The following is a 24,577-nucleotide window of genomic DNA, read 5'->3' as shown; positions in this document are numbered from 1 at the left end:
CCGTCACGACTGCAGAGGGTCAGGGGGTCGGCGTGGCTTCACCGACGCGTGGGGAAAGGGCAAGTCCCTATTCGGGCGCCATTATGTGGTATATAAATAAATAATACCGGGTCTATTTTTGAATGAATGAATGAATAACAGATAGCTCAATAAAATAAGAGTCAAGATTCGAGGTAGTAGGAGTTTCTGCAGGTTTATTACAGCATAAGGACGGGATCAGGACAACCTGCATAGGAACAGGGGCCCAGCAGGACAACTGGGGCCCAGCAGCTGCCGGGGCTTGGTCTGGGATGAGCGCGCTAACTTTTAATAGCAATACATCAACTTATATACATAGCGCAAACACATAGCATTACATTGCAGTAGGCGTAGCAGTGGGTGGAGCAGAAGGCGTGACGCGTAGCAGTCGCGAAAGATAACAGTAAAAAGAGGTGTAACTGGGAGTATACTTAGGCATGTGATGAAAACGTAACAGAATATGTCATGAATGGGGCGGAAACATAGGAGGGGGCTACCTAAGGAGCCGGGACCTCTAACCTAATGGTGCGCGCAAACTGGCAATGACGTATCACTAGGAGAAGCTGGGGGCTACGAACTCTGTGCTAGGAGCAGAGACTAGAGTCTGGAGGGTCGGAGCGACATGTACCTAAACCCTATCTGATATCTGATGTTTAGGGAACATGTTGATATAAACTAGAAGTCATGAGGGGAAAAGCTAACTTGACTCTAAGACTGGACCATGCATTATTCTACATGTAGTGCGTGATGAAGAATACTAAATGACCATTTAAATACAGTATTTCTCTAACGTGGAGCCGTATAGGCTAGACAATGACGGAAACTATTGATGCAGTTCAGTAGCTTAGGAATGCAGAGAAGGAGGACTGAACTGATAGCTGGAATCATAACATACTCTTGGCAGACTCAGAGGCAGAGCCAAGCTGCACCGGGCACTGCGAAGCAGGAAGTAAGTGAAAGGTCGAGGATACAGGTGGGGGCTGTATCGCTCCTTAGCGAGGCTTTTCAGGAGACAGGAGCTGAATCTGATGTCCGGGCCCTTTTGAGGCCTGGAAACGGGGACTTTATAATGGAATAACGTGCACACTAAGAAACGTGGCAACATAACTTTACCTAGGCCTGATATTCGTAGTATTCACGAGGACTGGAAAACTGGCATACTAGAGGTGGACACGACTGTAATTGCGTCATTAATCAGACATGGGGAATAACATATGCATATTGGTCATGCACACATAACATATGATGGATGAGGCGTAGGGACACAGAACATGGCAAAATTTACTTTTCCACAACTGGGTGGGTGCTGGCGAAGCGGATGGACCCCCATATGCCTGACCTGGTTGACCCGGATCAGGTGGGATTTATACACGGCCGTCAGGGGGCTGATAACGTGCGGAAGGTGGCTCACCTGGTGGGGAAGGTACAACACTGGCAGATCCCGGCCTGCCTCCTCTCGTTGGACGCTGAAAAAGCGTTTGACCGGGTGGACTGGTCATTCCTCCAGGCGGTCCTCTGCAAAATGGGGCTTGGTCCGAAGATGGTCACTAGAATTATGGCGCCTTACGTTGCACCACAGGCCAGGATCCGAGTGAATGGACAGCTAACGGATCCGATTAACATAGGGAGAGGTACCAGGCAGGGCTGCCCCCTCTCGCCTTTACTGTTCGCCTTAGCGGTTGAACCTCTGGCGGATATGATTCGTCGAGCCTCGGACATTCACGGCATCCCGATGTGTTGAAAATTAGTACGTTTCGGTGAACATTATCTGCGCCATCTTGCCTCTCCCCCTGATGCCACACTTTTGTCGTGCGCGCCCGCCATTTTGTTAGATGCCCCGATCAGAACGAACCCTTTTGCATGCCGCTGGCCCCTGACATAGCCTTTCGCCTTCACTAAGCCTGCACGCTGACCACCCCCTGCTTGCACCTGCCTTGAGTCATAAACCCCTCTTCGGCGCTGCTCTGCCCCAGGCCCTCATCCTGTTCCCAGCGCGACACCTCCCTGCTTCCCTTTCATGATCTCCGGCCCTTAGATGCAAACCCCCTTTTTCCCCGTGTGCCCGTTTTGTCTTCCCCGTTCCCAGGCCGACACCCAGCTCTGCCGATACCATCCCTTGCCCCTCCCCGTACAATAGAAAGCTTCCCCCATCAAAGGATCCCCGGGTTGATCAAAGCCCCCACTCCATGAGATCCGATCAAACCCCCACATTCCGTGAATCGGCGGAATATCCAGCTGCGTGATACTCATCACCTGTTGTGACTAGGGTGGGGACTTCGACTGTAAATGTGTGTGGGAACGGGCTCAAAGGGAGTTCCGGGAATGTCTTTTTCATACATCAAAGCTTTAACATGAATGTGTAATGTACAATAAAGTCATAAACTTGTGTATAAGAGGCCAGGCCTCAGGGATGCAGTTAGAGCACCTCAGAACGATACCTTCTGTCCGTTTCGTTGTGTTCTCCTCCGGAGAGAATAAAAACCTTGTTTCCTGCCTTCCAGTCTCCAGCGCCTGCCTCTTCAATAGTTTAACTTTTTTGTGGGTTCAAGAGGCGACACCGCCGGGCAATACTTAAGGATCTTATATTCTGGTTGGTAGTGCCCCCCAATTAGTTTCAACAATTGGCGCCCAACGTGGGGCCCATCAGCGACTCGTGGATCCAGTGGGAGAGGTCCCGACGACAGAGTGAACGACTGCAACGATCGGGAGAGCTCTTGCCCAATAGACCCTCGTCTGGCAGCCGATCATCCGAACTTCACTAGTTCCGAACAGACCTCTCTCGAGTGATCTACGGTCCTGACTGGGGACCATCAGGAGTGCCGTGAGAAATACGAGAAAAAGAGGACGATCGGGCGCTGGATTCGGAAGACGAGAAACTGTCCACATGGTCCGGGTAAGGTCGTGTAATCACGACAAGTTGCGAAATAATTGCTTGATTGCTTGATTGTTTAAAAAATACTAGTATTGCTCTTTATTTATTTGGAGATTCACTGTCTACAAACGGAGAAACAACGGGCTCTCTCTTTGCAAGCAGTGGAGGATAGGTAGGGCAACAGCCGTGCTTATTTTTTCTCCCCCACTCAATAATCACTTGAAACTGAACTGTTGTTCGCAAACTATTGTTTCCTGGAGATTCCCTGTCTGCAAACAGGGAAGAGACCACCCTTTTTGCAGATAGTGAAAAGGGTAGGTAACGCAGATCTTTGCGGACCTACTCATTCTCCCCATTGTTATTTATTGGTCTTTTGTTATTTTGATCCATGAGGTATTCACTGCCTGCAAACAACGTAGAATAGAAATATTCTGTCCAGTCTTTGCACCTAGTGATAAGATAGGCAGTGCTGACTTTTTAGTCCCTCGTTACGAGCCGTCATGCCTGTCTTCTCCCCACTGATTAATAGCCTGTTTAGCCCGGACCGTGTATTAGAGGTGGACCATATAGCTCCACTAGAAGGCACCCCTAATAAGGACATGTTCATAAACTATGGATTAGTCACCATAGCCTATAATAAATTGTGGCACAGGTATACCGAAGATAGTCAAGACAAACAGTGGCCACTGGCAGGATCCTTTGACCTTGATAAAATAGAAACGTTAGAAATAGCCCTTCGAAATAATAAAACAACGCCGATTATGCTCGACAGTCTCGGTATGTGGCGCAGAGAGGCTATGCAACGACAGAGAAAAGACGAGGACAAACCAAGTAGAGAAATATACCGACAGGACAACCCCAGGACACCGCTACCCACAACTTATCCCCCGACACTATGCAAAAGACGACCAGACTTAGGGCAAAACCAATGCGCTTTTTGTAGGTATGTCGGACACTGGAAAGCCCAATGCCCGACTCTACTGAGCGTGAGTAAAGGCAAAGGGCCGACAAGAACGACAGACCGGCAGTACGAGAAAAAGCGCGAGACAAAGAAGAACCCGACTTACATAGACAGACCAGACAGAACCACCACGTTTGATTATGCCCGATGGCACAGATTTCGCCAGGACAATTTCAGCCGCATGCTCAAGTTCTCCTAGGTCGGGCAACGTCAAGACGGGAACCCAGCCTCGTTTCAAATTCACAGACGGAAAGAGATAATTATGACCAATAACTGTTTTATATTCGTCTTGGGTCTTTGTATGTCGTACTTGTACTGTCCCCCGTCTGAGTTTGTGTGTATGTAATGTACAAATCTGCGTCATCCCTCTACACGTGTTTCCGTGTTACTCAACCTCTGTTAGCAGAAACTTAGCATAAAAGCAACCTGAAAAGAAAGAAATGGTAAAACAAAATCCGTAGACCATTAATGAACTTGAACTTTTAATTTAACACAACAAACAAGGAATAATAACGGTAAACTGTAGAAAATGAAAGTCAAACAGAACATTCGCCCCCCCCCCATTCTGGAACCTTCCAAAGTAGGGCAGGGTTACGGCTACGCCCAACCAACGGCAACCCATATAAGGCGGGCCCGGCCGCCAACTCTTGGTCAGGAGATCTTAACGTATGGGGGAGCCGGAGGAGAGGCAGGAGCCAGCAGCCTGGGCAGTTGTAGGTAGTTCCGCCACATGTCTCCTCGGCCAGCCGCAACGGGCCTGGATAGACTTAAGCAGTCCCGCCACATGTCCAGAGAAGAACGAGGCACCTCTTCCTTTTCTCTTCCGTCACAGCCGCAGCAGCCCTGGACGGCGGGATGTCCTGCACGTACCTCCACAACAATTTGTCCAAGTTGGGCTGGGAGGGAGAGGCGACGCGGACGAGCCTCTCCCACCTCCACCGATAGGAGGTTTTCCCAGCCCCCGGCCCGACGCCGAACACCCCCAGTCAGGCAATGGTGCCAATACTTCCACAGCACCGAACACACCATGGTGGCACCCCAGTACTTGCGCAGCACCGAACGTGCAATGGTGGCCATACTCTCACAGCACCGAGCACAGGTCTTGGGGAACACCGGATGTGGAGAAACCTTCATGCGGGGCGATGAAAAGGAGCGGCCTGGAGTGCACCGGGAGAAGGAGACGATGCGAACCAGTCTCCCTCGCCCCCCAGGTGGGGGCATCACAGCTGCACCCCAGCCGAACGTCCCGCTTTCACAAAACAGAGACCTCTTCCTTTCACTCCGAAGGATCTATCCCACTCTTGCAAACTCGACGAGAGTGGCCCCTGTAGGGCCTCAAAATGGCGTCTGGGTCCGCTGGAAGGCGGGCCCCGGCCACTAGAGTAACTTTGACCAGCAACATAACTCGAACATTTGCCCCCTGGAGCACGAGCCCCCATCTCCGACAGCATCTCCACAGCCTTGAAGATCCTACAAAGGTCCCCGGCGGAACCTTCGGCCTTTGCAGGCTTCCGGTAAGGGACGGCTGCCTTGATCGCCAACGAAACAAACATGACATTGCCACTCCTTCTGTCAGCATGAATTCTAGAACTGCCGAAAAGGACTCTGGTCCAAACTGCCAGTAATGGGAAACATTTCCCCCTGATGCTGCTTCCGGACTGAGCCGGCCCCGCCCAAAATGGCGCTGGTATCAATCGGAACTTACGAACACCTCGTGGTGTTCCTTCGCACTGATATAAACTTGATGTTCTGAGATTTTATATGATCCTTTGTACACTTGGCTAGAAAAGACAAGGAGAACTCACTCGACGAACAGTATGAAAGGATCCCCGTTACGAATGTTGATTACAAATGTACAAATGTATTATATTTTTTATAACTGATGTAAACCTCATTTACGACGTACACGTACGGTATGCATATAGGAAATCTGATTACAACCATTATGATTATGCTTCTAAATTATGAAAATAAATGCCCCCGAACCCCCAGCCAATTAATAGACGTTTTAGTTTCTTACAAATGAATGAGTCAAACTTTCCGATGTTTTTATTGCCGCAAACGACACCCCCCACTGTACGCACTTTAGCCATTGCCACGACCGGCCAAATACGACCGCACCCTCATAATCCACATGCTGAAATGATTTTGCAAAATAAAGTTTTTGAAACTATGGACGGGTATTGCATGCTTTATTTTAAAAATGTGGGATCGGTGGGAAAGTTCTTTTCTGTGCACCCTACTCTGCTCTCTCTTTAAGGTTAAAAGAAGATGGTTGCCCAGCCCTGGAGGACGGATCGGATCGACAACACGACACTCCGCCTTCAAAGTACGCGACTGACCCATGAACTCTCGCGTAGGGGAAGACCTTGACTTCCAAGGATGGGTAAAACGAACGGTGTAAATGAAGGAATGTAAAGGGAGGGTGAAATGAAATAATGTAAATGTTATAAAGTACAACGTTCCAAAGTACCAGGGAACGGAGCTGACCCAAGAACCGAAGAACCTTAGAACGCCACAGCGTTGAAAGAGGTTTAAGGATCCCGATAGTGAGATACATCCTTTGACTAGATACCTCGCACTAAGCACCTCTGGTTTCCTTTTTACGTTTCCCCGCCCACGACCTATATGGACACACTACCCCCCCCCCCCGACTCCAGAAACCATATCCCCGGGGACCCTGCCCCGAGGAGGAAAGACGAGTAAGAGGTAAGTAAAGGACTTATGAATCCATGTATTTGAATGTGCGCGAACGCTGTCTCCCCCACCCCCTTTTTTCCTCCCTCTGCAGGTTACATCAGAAATTACAGCCGAGGTGTGGCGAAGATCCGAAGCCTTGCCATGTCTAATACACGAAGCGGACTAGCGCCGCAAGGTGGTGTCTAAGCACGCCTGCAAACTACTCACGTATCGAACAAACCCGAAAAATTAGCACAACCTGATAAAAAGTGATCACCCTTAAACCAGACTGGACGAATGAACCCATGTCACGTATGATGCGAAACTATGAGGGAATGTGTGTGTGTGACTGAGGCGTCGACCCAACTGGTCGAAGGACCGAGAATGCGAGAAGTGCGACAACATGGTACCTCCTTTCTTCTTTCCTTTTTCTCAAAGCACGTCCCCTCTACCCTGTCTAATGCTCAAACTGCATGATTACAAGATCCTAACGCAGACCCGTGAATGCCCTTTACTGCGTAATGCACTAAATAGCCTTTCTTGAATACACTGCCACCCTCTCTGTTGCACGTGTACTATTTAGCCTGCCGTTACGCTCTCTCTCTCTCTCTCTCTCTCTCTCTCTCTCTCTCTCTCTCTCTCTCTCTCTCTCTCTCTCTCTCCCTCTATTTTTTTACTCCCACTCTTCCGAGTGATTAGCCCCGAAATTGGCAGACTGCCACCCCTAGCACACCACCTAATTGGCTTCAAATACCGTCAGTATTTGCACAAAAACTTGTCTTTAATACAATCACCCTGAGACCGCGTCATTACCTCTCCTTTTCCGCTAGAAGCCAATGAACCGAGGTTGGGCCGTAAGGGAAAGGACAGGTAAGGCGACAGAGGTTCCCTAATCTGCCCCGAAATAAGGGAACTACAGGTCAACGGCTCCTATGGTATAAAACAAGGACCTCAGAATACGCGACCCTCCCCTCCCCGAAATGTCGCAATACCCAAAACCGGAAAAATGATCACCCCTGTTACCTCCCCTGTATCAGCCGCCCAAAAACTGGAATTATGAAACTACCCCTCATTTCCGGTTGTGAGAGATGGGTCGATTTATGCCCTTACCACAAGTTTCCTATGTCCCTGGTTGTTTCCCATAAAACCCCTGTCCTTCCTAATTAAGTAATCGGGCTGTAAAAGGTTACGTAGGATCCAGAATGATGTTTTACAAGGTTAACAGACTAGTCCAAGGTAAAGAAATCATCAAAATGAACCCCGTAGTAGTTGAAAAGCAGGATGCATCAATAGAAAGGAAATGTTTAGCCATGTTCGTCTCCCGGCAAAATACCTGCGTAGTAAATAATTGTAAAGGAAAGTCATAGTAAATCCAACAAGCCCGTCTCCGGTCATTCATATGCCAGTTGTGAACACCAATATAACGGGCATTTTCATTCTTTGCCTGGAGCTGGGAGAGAAATAGACTTTTTGATTATCTTCATCTGCAAATTCTCTAAAGACTGTCTTTTCAAACTTGTTTAAGGGTACTGCTGTTGGAGGAGAGAAGGACCGGATGTGGGAGCACGAGGCCTGACTGCAGACTAAGGAACACCTGCGACATTAGCCAAGGCGAGACCACGACAGAAAAGAGCTGCAGGACGAGGCACTGTTTTCGACAACATGAGAAGAAAGGGTCGACCTGATGCCCCTGCTCGATGTCCAGTGTCTGTCGACAAGTCCCCGCTCTCTGAATTCGGTCACACGCTCGCCTATTTGAAGTCTCTCGTTCCCCTAGTTTGTTCCTAATTTGGCCTTGCTCCATCCCCCTTTTCCTCTGACCTACCCTATGGACTGTTTTGAACGCTCTTCTTCCATCTGAACTTTCTGACAATCACCTCAAAGGACACAGGGCGAAAAGGACCTTTCCGACCAGGAACGCGAGGAAAGGGTCGTGCCCTGCAACGCAGAACTTAGAACCGAGCTGGACTCATAGCTCCACCGCCGGTGCTCAACAGCGCCAACGAAAGGCAGCAAAGAACATTTGACATCCCCAATCGCCGTTTCTGCTAGACCTAATTTCTCTCCCAGCCGCCCTTGTATTGATCATGCTCCAATCCGAACCTGATATATATGTAATCACCTGCCAGTATGAAAGGTACTTGCTGCTCACGCTACAGAATCGTTTTTGTATTGCATTTCTATGACTTTCCTGCTAGACAAATTGATCAAAGTTTATCAAATAGGCCCACCTCCTAAAAACTAGAAACGTTAAGATGTATTGTTTACGACTCTTTTCATCTAGGGTTCCTACCGTTTTCTTTCTCATGCCGACCACAATAGAACCGAGTAGAAAATGAACCAGCAAGATGTCTTGAATATGTTAAAGGGAGGACTGTTGAAAATTAGTACGTTTCGGTGAACATTATCTGCGCCATCTTGCCTCTCCCCCTGATGCCACACTTTTGTCGTGCGCGCCCGCCATTTTGTTAGATGCCCCGATCAGAACGAACCCTTTTGCATGCCGCTGGCCCCTGACATAGCCTTTCGCCTTCACTAAGCCTGCACGCTGACCACCCCCTGCTTGCACCTGCCTTGAGTCATAAACCCCTCTTCGGCGCTGCTCTGCCCCAGGCCCTCATCCTGTTCCCAGCGCGACACCTCCCTGCTTCCCTTTCATGATCTCCGGCCCTTAGATGCAAACCCCCTTTTTCCCCGTGTGCCCGTTTTGTCTTCCCCGTTCCCAGGCCGACACCCAGCTCTGCCGATACCATCCCTTGCCCCTCCCCGTACAATAGAAAGCTTCCCCCATCAAAGGATCCCCGGGTTGATCAAAGCCCCCACTCCATGAGATCCGATCAAACCCCCACATTCCGTGAATCGGCGGAATATCCAGCTGCGTGATACTCATCACCTGTTGTGACTAGGGTGGGGACTTCGACTGTAAATGTGTGTGGGAACGGGCTCAAAGGGAGTTCCGGGAATGTCTTTTTCATACATCAAAGCTTTAACATGAATGTGTAATGTACAATAAAGTCATAAACTTGTGTATAAGAGGCCAGGCCTCAGGGATGCAGTTAGAGCACCTCAGAACGATACCTTCTGTCCGTTTCGTTGTGTTCTCCTCCGGAGAGAATAAAAACCTTGTTTCCTGCCTTCCAGTCTCCAGCGCCTGCCTCTTCAATAGTTTAACTTTTTTGTGGGTTCAAGAGGCGACACTGCCGGGCAATACTTAAGGATCTTATATTCTGGTTGGTAGTGCCCCCCAATTAGTTTCAACAGATGGTTGGACGGGACCATAAAGTGCCGCTCTACGCAGACGATCTCATCCTCACCCTCAGTAAGCCCCGAGAGTCTTTACCAGCACTCCATTCTACACTATGCACCTTTGAACGCGCCGAAGTCCCCCCGTTAGAGCTGCTGTGCCCGTATCGCTGGACAGAACGCCACATTCGCTATCTTGGCCTACACCTGACCCCTTCACTAGATGGCTGGTCACCACTTAATTGGAGGGACTGCCGCAGATCGATCCTTGAGGATCTGCGGAGATGGAAGTCACTCATTCCATCATGGTTGGGCAGACTCAATGCAATAAAAATGTCCATCTTACCCAAACTCCTTTACCTATTTCAGTGTCTACCCACACCCATCCCCTTACATAATATTCGGAATTTGCAGAAGGACTTAACCAACTTCATCTGGGGGGGAAGAGGCCACGCTTCTCCCAAGCGCTTCTTATGGCTTCAAGAGACCGGGTGAGGGCTGGCGTGTCCTAATTTGGTGGACTATTACTGGGCTGCTCATTTGCGCTTCATAGTTGAATGGGGCACCAGAGAAAGTGAAAAGGGGTGGCTCCACATGGACAGGGCTGTAACCGGCCATACCATTTGGGACCTGGCGTGGAACCATAAAGCGGAGCGTTCTCCGAGCGCCTATTTGGCAGTGCCCACGAAGACAGTTTTGGAAATATGGGACAGAATAGCAGTACGTAGAGGTCTCACGACTTTTCCCTCCCCGCACACCCCTATCGAGGGCAACCCGTGGTTTCCGCCAGCTCTCCGTACTAGAGCCTTTCGTAGATGGTCTCAGGGCGATTGTAGGGTCCTTACGGACCTCTTCGATGGGGTCACCCTTAAGTCCTTTGCCCACTGCAGGGAGGAATTTCGGCTCCCGCCTGAGGCCGAGATGCAATATCTCCAGCTGCGCCGCTGGGCCCTGACGGATGCAATATACCCGGGGGCTACCCGAGACTTTACCCCGTTCGAGCGCCTAGCCCGCTCTTGCACTGAAACAAAGGGCTTGATCTCCAAAATATATCAGATACTGCAGCACCCTCGGGCGCCGCCTTCGCAGGCCTATCAACAACGGTGGCATATAATGTTAGGGGCCGAAATTACACAGACACAGTGGCTTCGTTTGTGGCGTGAAATCCCTAAAGTATACTGTAGTATACCGCAACAAGAAAACGCATATAAAATGATGACCCAGTGGTATTATACGCCTCAGCGCTTACATAAAATGTTCCCAACCTCCTCCCCCGACTGCTGGAGATGTCAAGCTGCGCCTGGGGATTTCCTACATATTTGGTGGACCTGCCCCTTGATCACTGTCTTCTGGAAGGAGGTCTTGAATCACATTAGAGGGGTCCTGGGGTTCCCTTTGCCTGATGCCGCTAGTACATTGTTGCTGGGAGTCAAACCTACGAACCTGCTGGCTCTGACCCGGAGTGATTGGACTATAGCGCTACAAATGCTGGGCACTGCCAGACAACTCATTGCCCTGTACTGGAAGAAGACAGAGACACCCCCTATTGCGGCGTGGTTTGTGCGACTCTGGCATGTCATTACTATGGAGTTACTCTCCGCTAGGCTGCAGTCTCGCAATACACGCTTCAAGGCAGTATGGCAACCCCTGGTGACCTATTTGTGCAAAACTGAACATGCAAGAAACATGCCCCCTAGACTGAGGGCATTACGCCTATTAGACGATGCTGTGCTCCCTCCTGCCTCCCGTAAGCCCTTGGTATGATTGCTCTGGAGCCTGCACGGCGGCATGTGGCAGACGGCCCTGTTGTTGGGGGGATTTCTGAGAGCTCCTTTTCCGCTGGTCCCTTCGCTGTTCTCTAGGTCCTTCCTTTCCTCTTTCCTGACTCTTGCTTTCCTGACTCTTTTCTCTTCTTCTCCTCTGCTGTCCTTGCTGTTCCAATGCCTCTCTCTAGGCACCTGGTTGTAAGTTGGACCTTTCTGGTCCGATAGTTTTGTTAGTTCTGACCTTTGATTTCTACCTGGTCCTAGGGGCTGGGTGTCAGTGGCAGTGACTATTGGGCATGACAGACTGCTATTTCTATTTTTTGACGCGGCCGGCCCTATTGGGTTGTAGGCAGAACGCTGTGTATGCTGTTTGGAATGAAACACGATTTACAGGCATATTATTTTACTGCAGCTTTTCTGACGCGGCCGGCCCCTTTGGGGTTGTAGGCTTATCGCCGTGTACATGTCACCTTTTTTGCGTACTCCCTTCTTAGGGGGTGAAATAAAAACAGACTTTAAATTAAAAATCCAGTCTTTGGCGGGTGCTTTGCTTTAATGTCGTAGAACAAAAGCTAACATTGCTCATATTCCTTGTGTTTTAGCCTGGATTCATTGCAGTTCTTGCAATCAATGTGCTCTTCAAACTCATCCATGTGGCAGTACCAAGGATGGATGCTTCATCTGTGGGGAGAGAGACCACAAGCAAAGAAACTGTCCCCACCATTCTACCAAAGACCGACCCTCTCAGTAAGTTCCTATGGGGATATGGACTTTAAAATATATCATTTATTTGCTCGACTGTTTGTAAAACCCTAAACACAGAAGCAGAGATGTTCCCAAGATGTTCTAAAATTTCAACCTTATTAAAACATGTGCAGCCGGCACAAGTAAGAGCGGTGGGAGGGCAGGCAAGGCAGGTTGGGGGGTGAAGTCAACAGACAACAGGATATGTAAACTAAAATAAAACCATTTACCTTGCTGATGCGGCGAGTGCAAGTTAAGTGGTTTTATTATTTAATTTTTGTATTTGTACCTATTCTGTCATCTGTTGACTTGCCCTCCCCCCAGCCATGCCTGAGTAAAAGGAGGGAAGGAACTATATAAGGCAAATGCATTGGAGGAAGGATGAAAGAATTGAGTGTTAATCTGGGTGTTTTCAAGAGAATAGTTAGCAGCGAAGCACATTCAGGAGATCATGGTCCTTTGGTGCATTTTCAAGATATTTCAGTTCTCAAGTAGTCTCCATATTTTTGGAAGTTCATTCTATTGCTGAGCATCCGCGTAGCTGAATGTACGGACTTGTATTGTAGCATTTCTATGGCAGTTTCCTAAATCTTGTAGAAGACCCCAAAGTACTTTCCAGATGATCAATGAGTAGATGCTACTTCATGTGTTCATGGATGGGAGGGTGTTGGCTGAAGTGATATTTATAAGTGCTGGGTTTTGGTGTCGTTTTTGAGTACTGGAGAGTGTTCTTCAAAGTTTCTGTGCAATGTATACAAGGGGTCAGACTCTTATATTGCTAGAAGTGGTTGAGTCTAATAAACAGTCAATCAAACAAAAAATACCTCCGTAGCACTTACTTTGAGTTTATCTAGTAATAATTCAAATAAATCCTTAGTATTCTACACACAATTGGTTACTCAAAACATTCATACATTTTCAGTCTTGTAGACTGTTGTTGCATTCCACTAAGCAAACTTGTTTAACAAAACATAGGTTATCAACAAATGCTAAAAACAAGGTGCTGAAAACCCTTCAACGTTGAATAGGTCCTTGAAAGGTTGAGGTATATATGTGGAATAAAAAGAAGTTCAACAGTTCAGTTGTTCCACAATGTCAGCAGGCTTTGAAAGGTAAAGAAGAACGAACAAGTTACTGTCCTTCAGTAACTCATTATCTGGTAAAGACAATATCTAACTGCAGATTCCTTACCTTTGAATTTCCCTAGGCGTCAAATTGGACCCAGAAACTTTTGCGTGAGCAGTACCTCTACGAGCCGTCGGGTGGCTCCGTTCAGCTCCACGTAACTTCATTGGCATTGCTAGAAAGTGGTTATGAAGTTGCGGTCACCTAGGCACGCAGACGTACGTTACTTTGCACTTTTCCACACCAGAAGCATAGAGCCATGAAGTGAGCTGACTTATGTGAGCTAAAACAAGGGCCCTGAAAAGGGAACAACCATAGCCCCATCAAATGAGTCCACAGAGTGGGGAGGCATGGGTGGGTCTGTAAGTAATGTGCAGCTAGATATTGTCTCTACCAGATAACATGTTACCATCAGATAAGAGGCTTCTAGCCGCAGATCCCTCACTTTTGAATTAGATATCCAAGCCAAACCATCCTGGTGGTGGGCTGCGGACAGATTTTCTACATTAAAAGTTCCTGCAGTACTGAATGGGCAAAATGCCTGTCCCTGCAAACCTGACTTTTATAGGCAGTAGTGCTTGGCAAACGTGTGCAAAGACGCCCATGTTGCTGCCTGGCAGATGCCCAGGACTGGGACACCCCCAGCCAATGCCGTGGTTGCAGCTTTTCCCCTGGTAGAATGGGCCCCTAAGCCCTCATGAGGCTGCTTGCTAGCCAGGTTGTAGCAGATCTTAATGTAGAAAATGACCCAGCATGAAATGATCCTTTCTGCGCTGCCCGACCTTTTTTAGCTCCCACGTAACTCACAAAGAGTCGGTCGTCTACCCGGAACTGTTTTGTGAGGTCAAGGTAGAATGACAACGTTCTTTTTGGGATCCAGACAATGAAGACAGTCTGCTTCCTAAGAGGGATGCGGGGAGCAAAAAAGGTGGCAGCGTAATTGATTGACCCAGATGGAATGAGGTCACCACTTTTGGTAAGAATGAAGCACAGGTATCAAGCACGAGTGCGAAGCACCACCTTATCCACAAAAGTCATAATGTATGGAGACTTGCATGATAAAGCCTGCAACTCACTCACCCTCCAGGCAGATGTTATTGCCATCAGAAAGGCTGTCTTGATGGTAAGCAGCCAGAGGGGACAATTATGTACCGGTTCAAAGGGAGCACATTTAAGAAATGTGAGGACTAAATTAAGGTCCCACCGAGGCAAGACAAAAGGCGTAGGTGGAAACATGGACCAGACCATTTAAGAACCTATTTACAATAGGGGACTTGAATAAAGAGGGTTGGTCCGGCGGCCGCAGAAAAGCGGACAGAGCAGAAAGATAACCCTTAAGAGTACCCAAAGCAGAGCCCTGCTGGGCAAGGGTAAGAATAAAGACAAGAATATTAGACAGAGAAGCAGAGAGAGGGTCAATAGACCTTTCTGAACACTATTTTACAAATTTTTCCCACTGCAGGCGTATACCATCTTATTGGAGGGCAGCCAAAATAACATTACATACTTAGTAAGGAAGGTCGAAAACTATCAACTGCCGCCGCTCCATCTCCACGCAAGGAGGCAGAGAGTTAACAGGTTCTGGTGGAGGACCCTCCCCTGCTGGTGTGACAGAAGACCCTCTCGAAGGGGCAGTCTGAGAGAGATATTTAGGCTTTTACAAAGATTGGCGAAAGGAAAGACCTGTGAGGGACATAGAGATCATGGGAATTTGCATTTGCCAATTCGGACTTCTTGATAGGAAAAAATTGTATGTGAAAAAGCTGTATTGCACAAGCCCATGTTCTTTTGCAACTGTAAGAGAAGGAAAGGCACTCCTGGTGAGCTAGATCTCAACAGACATCTAATGGGACTGTCTCTGCACTATAGAGAGGATGGCAGCCTGATTGTTAAAAGGCTAATGATATTTAGCAACTGTGCATTCTAGCATTTTAGGAATGCTTTGGATGTCGGCGGTGATTAAAGAACAAGTTACTTACCTTCGGTAACGATGTATCAGTAAGAGACATATGTTAGCTGTAGGTTCCTTACCTTAGAATTTCCCCCAGGCATCAGTCTGGATCTAGAGATTTTTTTAGCAGTAACCTTGCGCAACTCCGCGTCCATAGTCAGCATCGTGGTCACCCGGATGACGTTGCGGTGCCTACGTAGACGCGACATTCCACTACAGAAGCGCAGATCCATGCAAGACACTGACCACTGATGTGCCATAACCTGGGCCCTGTATTGGAGTCCCTATCCCTAGAAATCAATTTGCAGAGCGGGGGAGGATAGGTGGGGCAGTAAGGAATCTACAACCAACATATGTCTCTCTTACTCTCGTGACCAAGGGTAACCAACTTGTTCATCTGAAAGAGACTATTAGTTGTAGATTCCTTACCTTAGAATAGATACCCCAGCAATACCATCCCTGGAGGAGGGTCTGCAAACAAAATTCAGACAAGAAAGTCCTGGAGGAGCGAACGGGCAAAATATCCGTCCCTCCAGACTTGGCTGTCCAGGCAGTAATGTCTGGTAAACGTGTGCAGAGATGCCCATGTGGCTGCCTGGCAGATTTCAAGGAGTGAGACTCCACGTGCCAACGCAGTGGTTGCTGCCAATGCCCTAGTGGAATGAGCACGCAACCCCACTAGAAGATCCTTGTTCAATAAGCCATAGCAGATCTTTATGCAAAGGACAACCGGGACATTGAAGATGGTACATTTTTGAACAGCCTGGCCTTTCTTGGCTCCTACATATCCAATAAAGAATTGATCATCCACCCAGAAATCTTTGGTGCGGTCAAGGTAGAATGACAGCACAAGTTTAGGGTCCCAAACGGTAAAGTCTCTCCACCTCCTTGCAAGGGTGCGAAGTTGGGAAAAAGTATGGCAAAGTGATAGATTGTCCTACATGAAATGGCGTAACCACCTTAGGAAGAAACGAAGGCCTTGTTCTAAGCACCACTTTGTCCGGATGCAAACAAAGAAAGGTGGCTTGACGCTCACTCACCCTGCGATTAGAGGTGATGGCCACAAGAAAGACTGTTTTGAGAGTGAGGAGCCTCAGAGGACAGTTATGAAGAGGCTCAAAGGGAGCACACATAAGGTAAGTGAGAACAAGATTCATGTCCCACTGGGGCATTATGAATGTAGATGGAGGGAACAGATGACCAAATCCCTTAAATAACCTATTAAGAATAGGAGACTTTAATAAGGATGGCTAATCTGGCAGCCGAAGAAAAGCAGAGATAGCTGCAAGATAACCTTTGAGAGTGCCCAGAGCAGAGCCCTGCTGGGCCAAAGAAAGTATATACTAAAGGATAAATGAAAGAGGGGCAGAAAGGGGATCCACAGCCTTTGCTGTGTACCATGCTACAAACTTGTTCCATCTACAGCCTTATACGGATTTAGTGGAGGGGCGCCTGGCTGCCAAGATCACAATACAGACTTTGGGTGGAAGGTCAAAAGCTGTCAACTGTCGCTGCTCAATCTCCTCGCAAGGAGGTGGAGACTGGACAGGTTCGGGTGGAGAACCGTCCCCTGCTGATACGACAGAAGATCCTCCCGAAGGGGCAGTCTGATCGGAGGATCGATGGCCTTGCTCAGAAGCTTGGGGTACCAGACTATTCGTGCCCAGTCCCGAGCCACAAGAAAATCTTGGGCCCAGTCACGCTTGATCTTCTTGAGCACTCACAGCAGAAATGATACAGGCGGAATGGCGTTTAGGAGGCAGAGAGAGTGCCACCTTGAAAACTCCAACGCACAAAAATCCTGATATTGCACATTCTTTTCGGTGGCGAACAGATCTAAACAGGGCTCTCCCCAACGCTGAAAGAGACCTTGCAACACCTCCGAGTGAAAACGACATTCGTGATTGACCAAGCACCGATGGCTGAGTTTGTCCGACCTGGCATTCAGAGAACCCACCAGGTGTTGAATCACCAGGGTCATGCCCTGATTTTCCAGCCATGTTCAGAAGCGAAGAGCCTCCTGACATAGGGTCCACCACGACCCCACCCCACCCTGTTTGTTGCAGTACCACATGGCGGTGGTGTTGTTTGTGAACACTTACACCACTTTACCTTTGAGAGAGGGAAGGAATGCCTTCAGTGCCAGTCGGATTGCCCGGAGCTCCAGAAGGTTGATATGGAGCCCGGACTCCGCCGGAGACAAGGCGCCTCTGATCTCTGCATCTCTCAGATGGCCGCCACATCCCAAGAGTGATGAATCTGTCACCACTGTTAGATCTGGTTGGGGAAGGGAGATGGATCTGCCTCTGATCCAAGCTTGTTTAAGTTGCCACCACTGCAGTTGTGCAGCTCCCTCTGAGATCTGAACGTAGTCAGAAAGATTCCCCTGATGCTGCGGCCACTAGAACTTCAGGTCACACTGCAGGGCATGCAAATGCCATCTGGCCTGATCCACCAGCAGGATGCATGAGGCCATGAGGCCCAGCAGCCTCAGGGTCATTCTCACTGAAATCGGGGATAGAGGCTTAAACATCGGTATCATAGCCCGAATATCCTGGACCCGCTTCTCAAGAGGATAGGCCCGAAACCTCACTGTGTCCAGAACAGCTCCGATGAAAAGGAGCATCTGAGAGGGAGTCAGGTGTGACTTTTGCACATTTATGGTGAACCCCAGCAAGTGCAGGAGGTCCGCCATAGTCTGGAAATGGGAGACTGCAGTCTGGGACGGGCCCGCCTTCAACAGCCCGTCGTTGAGATAGGGGAAGACTGGAACCCCTGATCTGCGTAGATGAGCTGCGACCACTGCCATCACCTTTATGAACACCCGAGGAGCAATGATAAGGCCAAAGGGAAGCACAGTAAACTGAAAGTTCTTGTGGCCCACCGTAAGTAGAGTCTGTGGGCTGGCAAGGCAGGAATATGGAACTATGCGTCGTGCAAGTCCAATGCCACCATCTCCGGGGTCGAGGGTAGACAGGACCTGAGCCAACGTGAGCATCTTGAACTTCTTCTGGAGGAAGCGATTGAGGGCCCTGAGGTCTAGAATAGGACACAGGCCTTTGTCCTTCTTGGGCACCAGACAGTGGCAGGAATAGCAACCACGACCTACTTCTGGCGCAGGGACTCTCCCAATAGCTCCCTTAGCCAAGTGAGCTGAGACTTCCTGGTGGAGAAGTGCCAAATGATCCTCCGATATGAATTTGTAAGACGGTGGCATGGAGGGAGGCGTAGTCTTGAAGGGGAGGGAGTAGCCCCTTTGGACAATTTGCAAAACATACCTGTCTGACGTGATGGCGAACCCTGCCTCCAACTAGCTGTTGATGGGCCTGAAACGTCGGACTAGGAAGGTTTGGAGTCTGTGGTGGGGGTGGGGGGGTGCCAGGGTGTAATGGCCCACCCGCTGGCTCCCAGACCCTCGAGGTCACTGGGTCCCACGTCCGTGGCCACGCAGAGGCTGGCAGCTTGCGTGAACCGGTAGCTAGGCTGGGCCAGACATGGTTGGGTGCCCCATATATAGCCAGGAAACGGAAGGAAAGCAAACTGGAGTGGGCAAGAAGGCGCAGTTACGCCCGAAGATCTGGCCGTAGCTCTAGAATCTTTGAACCACTCCAGCGCCAAGTATGCTTTGTCACCAAAAAGACGACAGCCATCAAAGGACATGTCCAGCAACGTTGACTTGACATCCCCCGAAAAGCCAGATGTCCTCTACCAGGTGTAGCACCAAAGGGCTACCGACGTGGCAATCGTTATGCCCAGTGAGTGGGAGGTATCCAGTCCACATCTAATGGCGAATTTGGCGGCTTCTCTCCCCTCCGCCACTGCCTGGGAGAGAACAGCCCTGACCTCCACCTGCGTGACCGTATCCCAGATGATATGGGAGTAGCAGCCCAAGAGGCATGCCGTATTCACCAACTGCAGGGCTAAGCTGGAGGAACAGAGCATACACTTCCCAAGATGATCAGCTTCTTGGATTTCCTATCTGAAGGGGAAGAAGGGAATGCTCCTTTAGAAGAAGAGGTTTGGACCACCAAGCTCTCAGGGAAAGGGTGTTGGGTCAAGAACACTGGGTCGCCCGGGGCAGGGCGGTGGCAGCGGGCAATTGTCCTCTCCACAGGAGCCCCTGTGCTGGGCTTGGACCAAGTGCCCAGAAGGACATCAGTGAGGGCCAAGGGGTTCAGATGAGGAAGCCTCAGGCTGAAGCACCTCTGTCAGGAGGTTAGTCCGGACTGCCACCGTAGGGAGCTCAAATCCCAAGACCTCGGCCACCCTTCTCACCACCATAGCATAGGACCCTCCCTCCTTCATAGCCACAGTAGGGGGGGAAAGCAAACCAGTCTCTGGAGAGGTATCCAGACAACTGGCATCACCCAGGTCCTCTTGCGAGTCCGGTTCTTCTAGCTGGTCATTTAAAAGGTCCATCGACCCCTCCGAGTCCTCATCACCACTCTCTGGTCGGTAGGGAGCATCAGGAATGCACAGGGGAACAACGGTCTGGGTCCAACTCGGGGATGGGGACGGCATTGGCCGGGGTACAGCCGGGGTAGTGGACATTGTCGTTGGGATCAGCACCGGAGAAGGTCGAGTAAGAGTGACCAGTATCGATCCAGATCCAGGCTGGAATCGTCAGGTGTCTACTGGTGCCGAGGTAGTAGCCACCGGCATCAAAGGCCACGGACTCCTGACCTGCTCAGCAGGGGTCAGAAGGTGCACTGTTGGAGTTGGGCTGCCCAAAGACGAGGTGTAAGGCCTTGTAGAATTCCCTGCATTGGGCAGGGGGCCCTCCAGCTCCCGGAAAAGGTGGGAGGCGCAGAGTCGTCACTGAAGCAGGCAGCGGAGATGGAGCCTTTGAGCGAAGACGCTCCGAGTCCCAGGTCGTGTCAGCCAACCGATTGGGAGAAGGTGAAGAGCACTTATGTTTCTTCACCTTCTTTTTGTGTTTTGACTTACCCGAAGACCTCGACGACTTAGAGTGCGACGAGGAGTCTGGGCTCCGCAAACGGTCTCGAGATCTTTCTCTTGAACAAGCCCGGTAACGATGCTGAGCTGACAGCCGGGCCTCCAACAACTTTCGGGACTGCTCCCGCAAAGTCTTCGGCTGCATGACCCGGCAGTTGGAGCACAACTTCGGGTTGTGGTGCGCTCCAGACACCACAAGCACATGTGGTGCTGGTCCATCACCGACATCATCTTGTGGCAGGATCTGCAGGGCATGAAACCGGGAAAAGATTTTGCCAAAAGTCGCGAAAAATCTAGCAAAAAGCAGCCAAGGGGTAGCTCTCTCCGGATCTGCACTAGGCTGGCGAAGAAAAAGAAAGAACTGACGTCAGCGCGCAGGGGCGGCGTCTAAGCAGGCACGTCATCCCGGCGACCACAGCGCCGATGACAGACACGGAGTCGACCGAAGCGACCTACCGACGCGCAGGGGTACTGCTAAAGAAAAATCTCCGGATCCAAACTGATGCCTGGGGGAAATTCTAAGGTAAGAATCTACAACTAACAGTCTCTTTCAGATTATTTCTATATGTTATTTCTATGTCTTATTTTGGGGGGGTGTTATTTATTGCACTTTGCACCATGGGTACAAGTCCTTGCATGAAAGATGCATTTAAAATGTTTGCCAACACCTCAAGTATTTTTTGAGCACAAGTTTTGCCCAAGATGTTTTGTCAGGTGTTGTTTTGGTCTGCTTTATTTTTGAGGACATGGATGGTTGTGAGAAGTGTTCTTTCTGATTCTTTTTTTCCTTGTACGCCTAAAGAAAGTTTGAGTGCAATTTTTTTATCAGTGTGCAGTAACGCAAATAGTGGCGAGTGATGAAGTTACTGCTTCAGATGCTATGGAAGCGAACTCAATTTGGTATTTCCTCAGTTGCCTTCAAGAGTTTGTTAAATTTGAAACCCTGGTTAGAGTAGGGCTATTTCACTGAAGATTAGTTTATATTTGATGCATGCTTCCAGAGTATCTAACTTCTCTGAAGATATGCAGATACATGAAATATGTTTCACCACCAAATTATGTATGAAATAGTTTTTTGGTGTAAAGTCTATCGTGAATTTGCCAGAAGATTGCAAGTAGGGTTTAACCAAGTTGAAATAAATTGTACGCACTGAGTGGATGTTTTAATGCGAACGTTCAGTAACACTTTTTCTGGTGGATACTATATCTAACTTCAGATTCATCAGCTTAAAATATTCCCCAGGCGTCAGACTGGATCCAGAGGTTTTTCGAAGCAGTGCTCCCTTGCACCGCTAGGTTGCATCGTGCAGCTCCGTATTTGGTCCATACTGACCCGAAACTGACCGAGTGGAGCCACATACAAGTGCCACCCCTGTGCGATGTCCATTTCTTCTTTTTTTTTCCTTTTTCCCACCTATTGGCACTGAGCTTGAGCAATTGTTGAATACAGTTTACTGAAAACTAAGTGTCCCATTCTGATTGCAGACAATCCGCATCCTCCGGGCTGGCGGAAGCCACTGCCGGGCCGGAAGATGCGGATTATCCGCTGCGGACTGAAGAAATACCCCCCGTCAGATTAGGATGGCGGGGGGATTATTTTTCAGTCCGCAGCATTTCCGCCGCGGTCGCCTTGCCACCGTGGCGGAAAAGCTCTAACATGTCTGGCGGTGTCTATGAGACACCGCCAGGCATATTAGGATGGCGGCGGTCCTATGCCTTTCCACGGCGGCATTTCCGCCGTGGAAAGGCATACGGTCTTTTGTTTGGGGGCCCGTTGCGGGCCCCCAGGGGTGAAGGGGGGGGGGGTTGCACATGGGGGTACCTATGCCTTTGCGTGCACGAAGTGGCAGGCACCACGCGGTGCCTGCCGCTTCGTGCATGCAAAGGTAAACATGCATTTTTTAACCTTGCGGCGGGTGCTGCTTGAAGCAGCATCCGCCGCAATGTTAAAAATACAGGATGTTACCGCCAGGGTGGCGGTCACATCCTAATTGCCATGGAGGGACCGCCGCTACCCATGCGGATGGTCCCTGTCCGACATCATAATAGGGCCCTAACTTGGGACCTTTTAAAGTGTTAAAAAGAGGCCGCTCCATAGAACACGGACCTCCCTGTTCAGCGGGCAGTGAGGAATCAGCAGTTAGTCAGAGTATCCACCAGAAAGAGCATTACCTAAGGAAAGTAACTAATTCTTCTAATGGACACTTCTTTCTGCAGATTTCTCACCTTAGGATAGCTCCCCGCAACCCCCCCCCCCCAAAAAAAAGTGGAGGGCCTGTGGAATGGATTCTGACCAAAAAGTCTTCTAGGACGAAGCGGGCGAAGATTTCTTTCTGCTAGACTTGGCTGTTAAGGTATTAGTGCTCCTTAAATGAATGTTCATGTCAGCGGCACTATTATTATTAGATCTGTGTGCCGCGTTCGACACTGTATCGCACAGGATCTTACTTCAGCGAGTGGAGGAAGTAGGAGTCAAGGGCTCTGCCCTATGCTGGTTTCCATCCTTTCTTACGGACAGGTCGTTCCAGGTTGCGATTCCACCTGGCAAGTCTAAACCGTACCCGTTGTCTCTGGGGGTCCCACAGGGGTCTTCGTTGAGCCCCACTCTTTTTAATCTTTACGTGAGACCGCTGGCTGCGGTCGTCAGGCAATGGGGCCTGACGATGGTCTCATATGCTGATGACACGCAGCTGGCGGTCAGGTTGAGTGGGGACTCTGATGTGGAGGCCCTCAGGTTCCGGGACGGCTTATGGGCAGTGGCCAATTGGATGAACTCTAACTGTTTCCAGTTGAACACCAAGAAGACAGAGGTCATGGTGGTAGGCAAGCAAGTGGGGTTGTGGGGCGCCGACTGGTGGCCTTCTGAACTGGGTGTGACCCCCTCTCCGGTATCGGAGATAAAAAATCTTGGGGTTTGGCTTGATCCAACACTTAGTTTTATCTGCCACACCAAGAGGGTGGCGGCCTCTTGCTATGGCGTTATTAGAGGACTAAGGCCTATAATGAGATTCTTTGATGCCCCCACCAGACAGCTGGTGGTTCAGGCATCAGTACTGTCTCGACTGGACTACGCCAGCTCGCTCTTGGCCGGGATAAATCAGGCTGAACTCATTCGGCTGCAGCGAGTTCAAAACACTGCGGCCAGAATAGTGGTAGGTTTGCCTAGACGGTGCTCGGTCTCCAAGACGATGCACTCGCTTCATTGGCTCCCTGTAACTCAGAGGATTAAATTCAAGGTTTTGCAGCGTGAATCTTTCTGGATTCACTATGCTGTGCATTATTCCGCGGTCTTGTGGTTGGGTCCGGATTTGTAGTCTTTTCTTTTTTTTTTTTTTTTTTTTCTTAGCCCAGGTGGGCGTCGGCGTCACACCCCCTTGGGTGTATTTCCGGTGACGTCGGCATGCTTCCTGTGGAAGCTCCCACTCTTGGGCGCCATCTTCAGATTCTTTTTTTCCGCGGTCGGGTCTGGATCGTTCCCGTTTGGGCTCCAGACATTTTTGGAGAAAGAAGAAAGAAAATACAGAAAAGACGAGGAGAAGTCATCTGAAGACTCCAGGGGACCTCATCAACGAGTAACCAGCAAGGATAAGGCGTTTTCCATCGAGATCTTCGACGACCGTCGACGAACACGCGACCAGAGAGGCCCTGGGCGCTCGAGGATGGACAACACGCCGTTCAAGTTCTGCCGTAACTGCCACCACAAGTACGCGCAGAAGGACCAGCACCCGGTATGCAACCTTTGCCTACCGGTGGACCACGAAAGCGGAGACTGCAACGCCTGTTCCGCCTTCACCCCGAAGACCCTTCGTGTGAGAGAGAGGCAGAGGGTAGCACACGCCGCCCTGCAGGGGAAGGCCCCGACTCCGTCACTATACGAGCTGGGGATGTCCTCCGAGGAAGAAGACAACGCTGCCGCCGAAGACGACAGCTACACGGTCGTAGAGACCGATTACACGAAGACTTCTGACAAGGTAGGAGACTCTTCGGCCCCCAAGAACCCGAGAGACTCTGAGTCTAGAAAGATCGAGGGCAAGACCCCGAAAGCGCCGACGCCAAAAAAGGCGGCGTCCGCGACTACTCCCAGGCCCAGCGGATCCTCCGAGAAGGAGTCCCCGGCGCCGAGAGCTGCTGATCAGCACAAAACGTCGAAAATCGTCCCCGAAAAGGATCGATCGACGCCGAGGGAGAAAGACCCAAAACTCACGACGACGACCAGAGAACCGAAATCCGGTTCGACGTCGAAAACTTCGACTCCGAGAGGC

At 49.8% G+C, this 24,577-nt stretch overlaps 1 protein-coding gene across 1 annotated transcript in view; it reads left to right on the top strand.

Moving 5' to 3' along the window:
* Positions 1-24,577, top strand: part of ZCCHC4 (zinc finger CCHC-type containing 4) — a 374,799-nt gene that overhangs the window by 308,427 nt on the left and 41,795 nt on the right. Inside the window, exon 12 of the mRNA XM_078678377.1 lies at positions 12,142-12,286. Coding sequence (XP_078534503.1) covers positions 12,142-12,286 — 145 coding nt within the window. The remainder of the gene's footprint in view (positions 1-12,141; positions 12,287-24,577) is intronic.

Source organism: Lissotriton helveticus, chromosome 2_2, assembly GCF_964261635.1.
Source record: "Lissotriton helveticus chromosome 2_2, aLisHel1.1, whole genome shotgun sequence".
Lineage (NCBI taxonomy): Eukaryota > Metazoa > Chordata > Amphibia > Caudata > Salamandridae > Lissotriton > Lissotriton helveticus.
The sequence above is the reverse complement of the archived record's forward strand: the minus strand, read 5'-3'. Positions and strand labels throughout refer to the sequence as shown.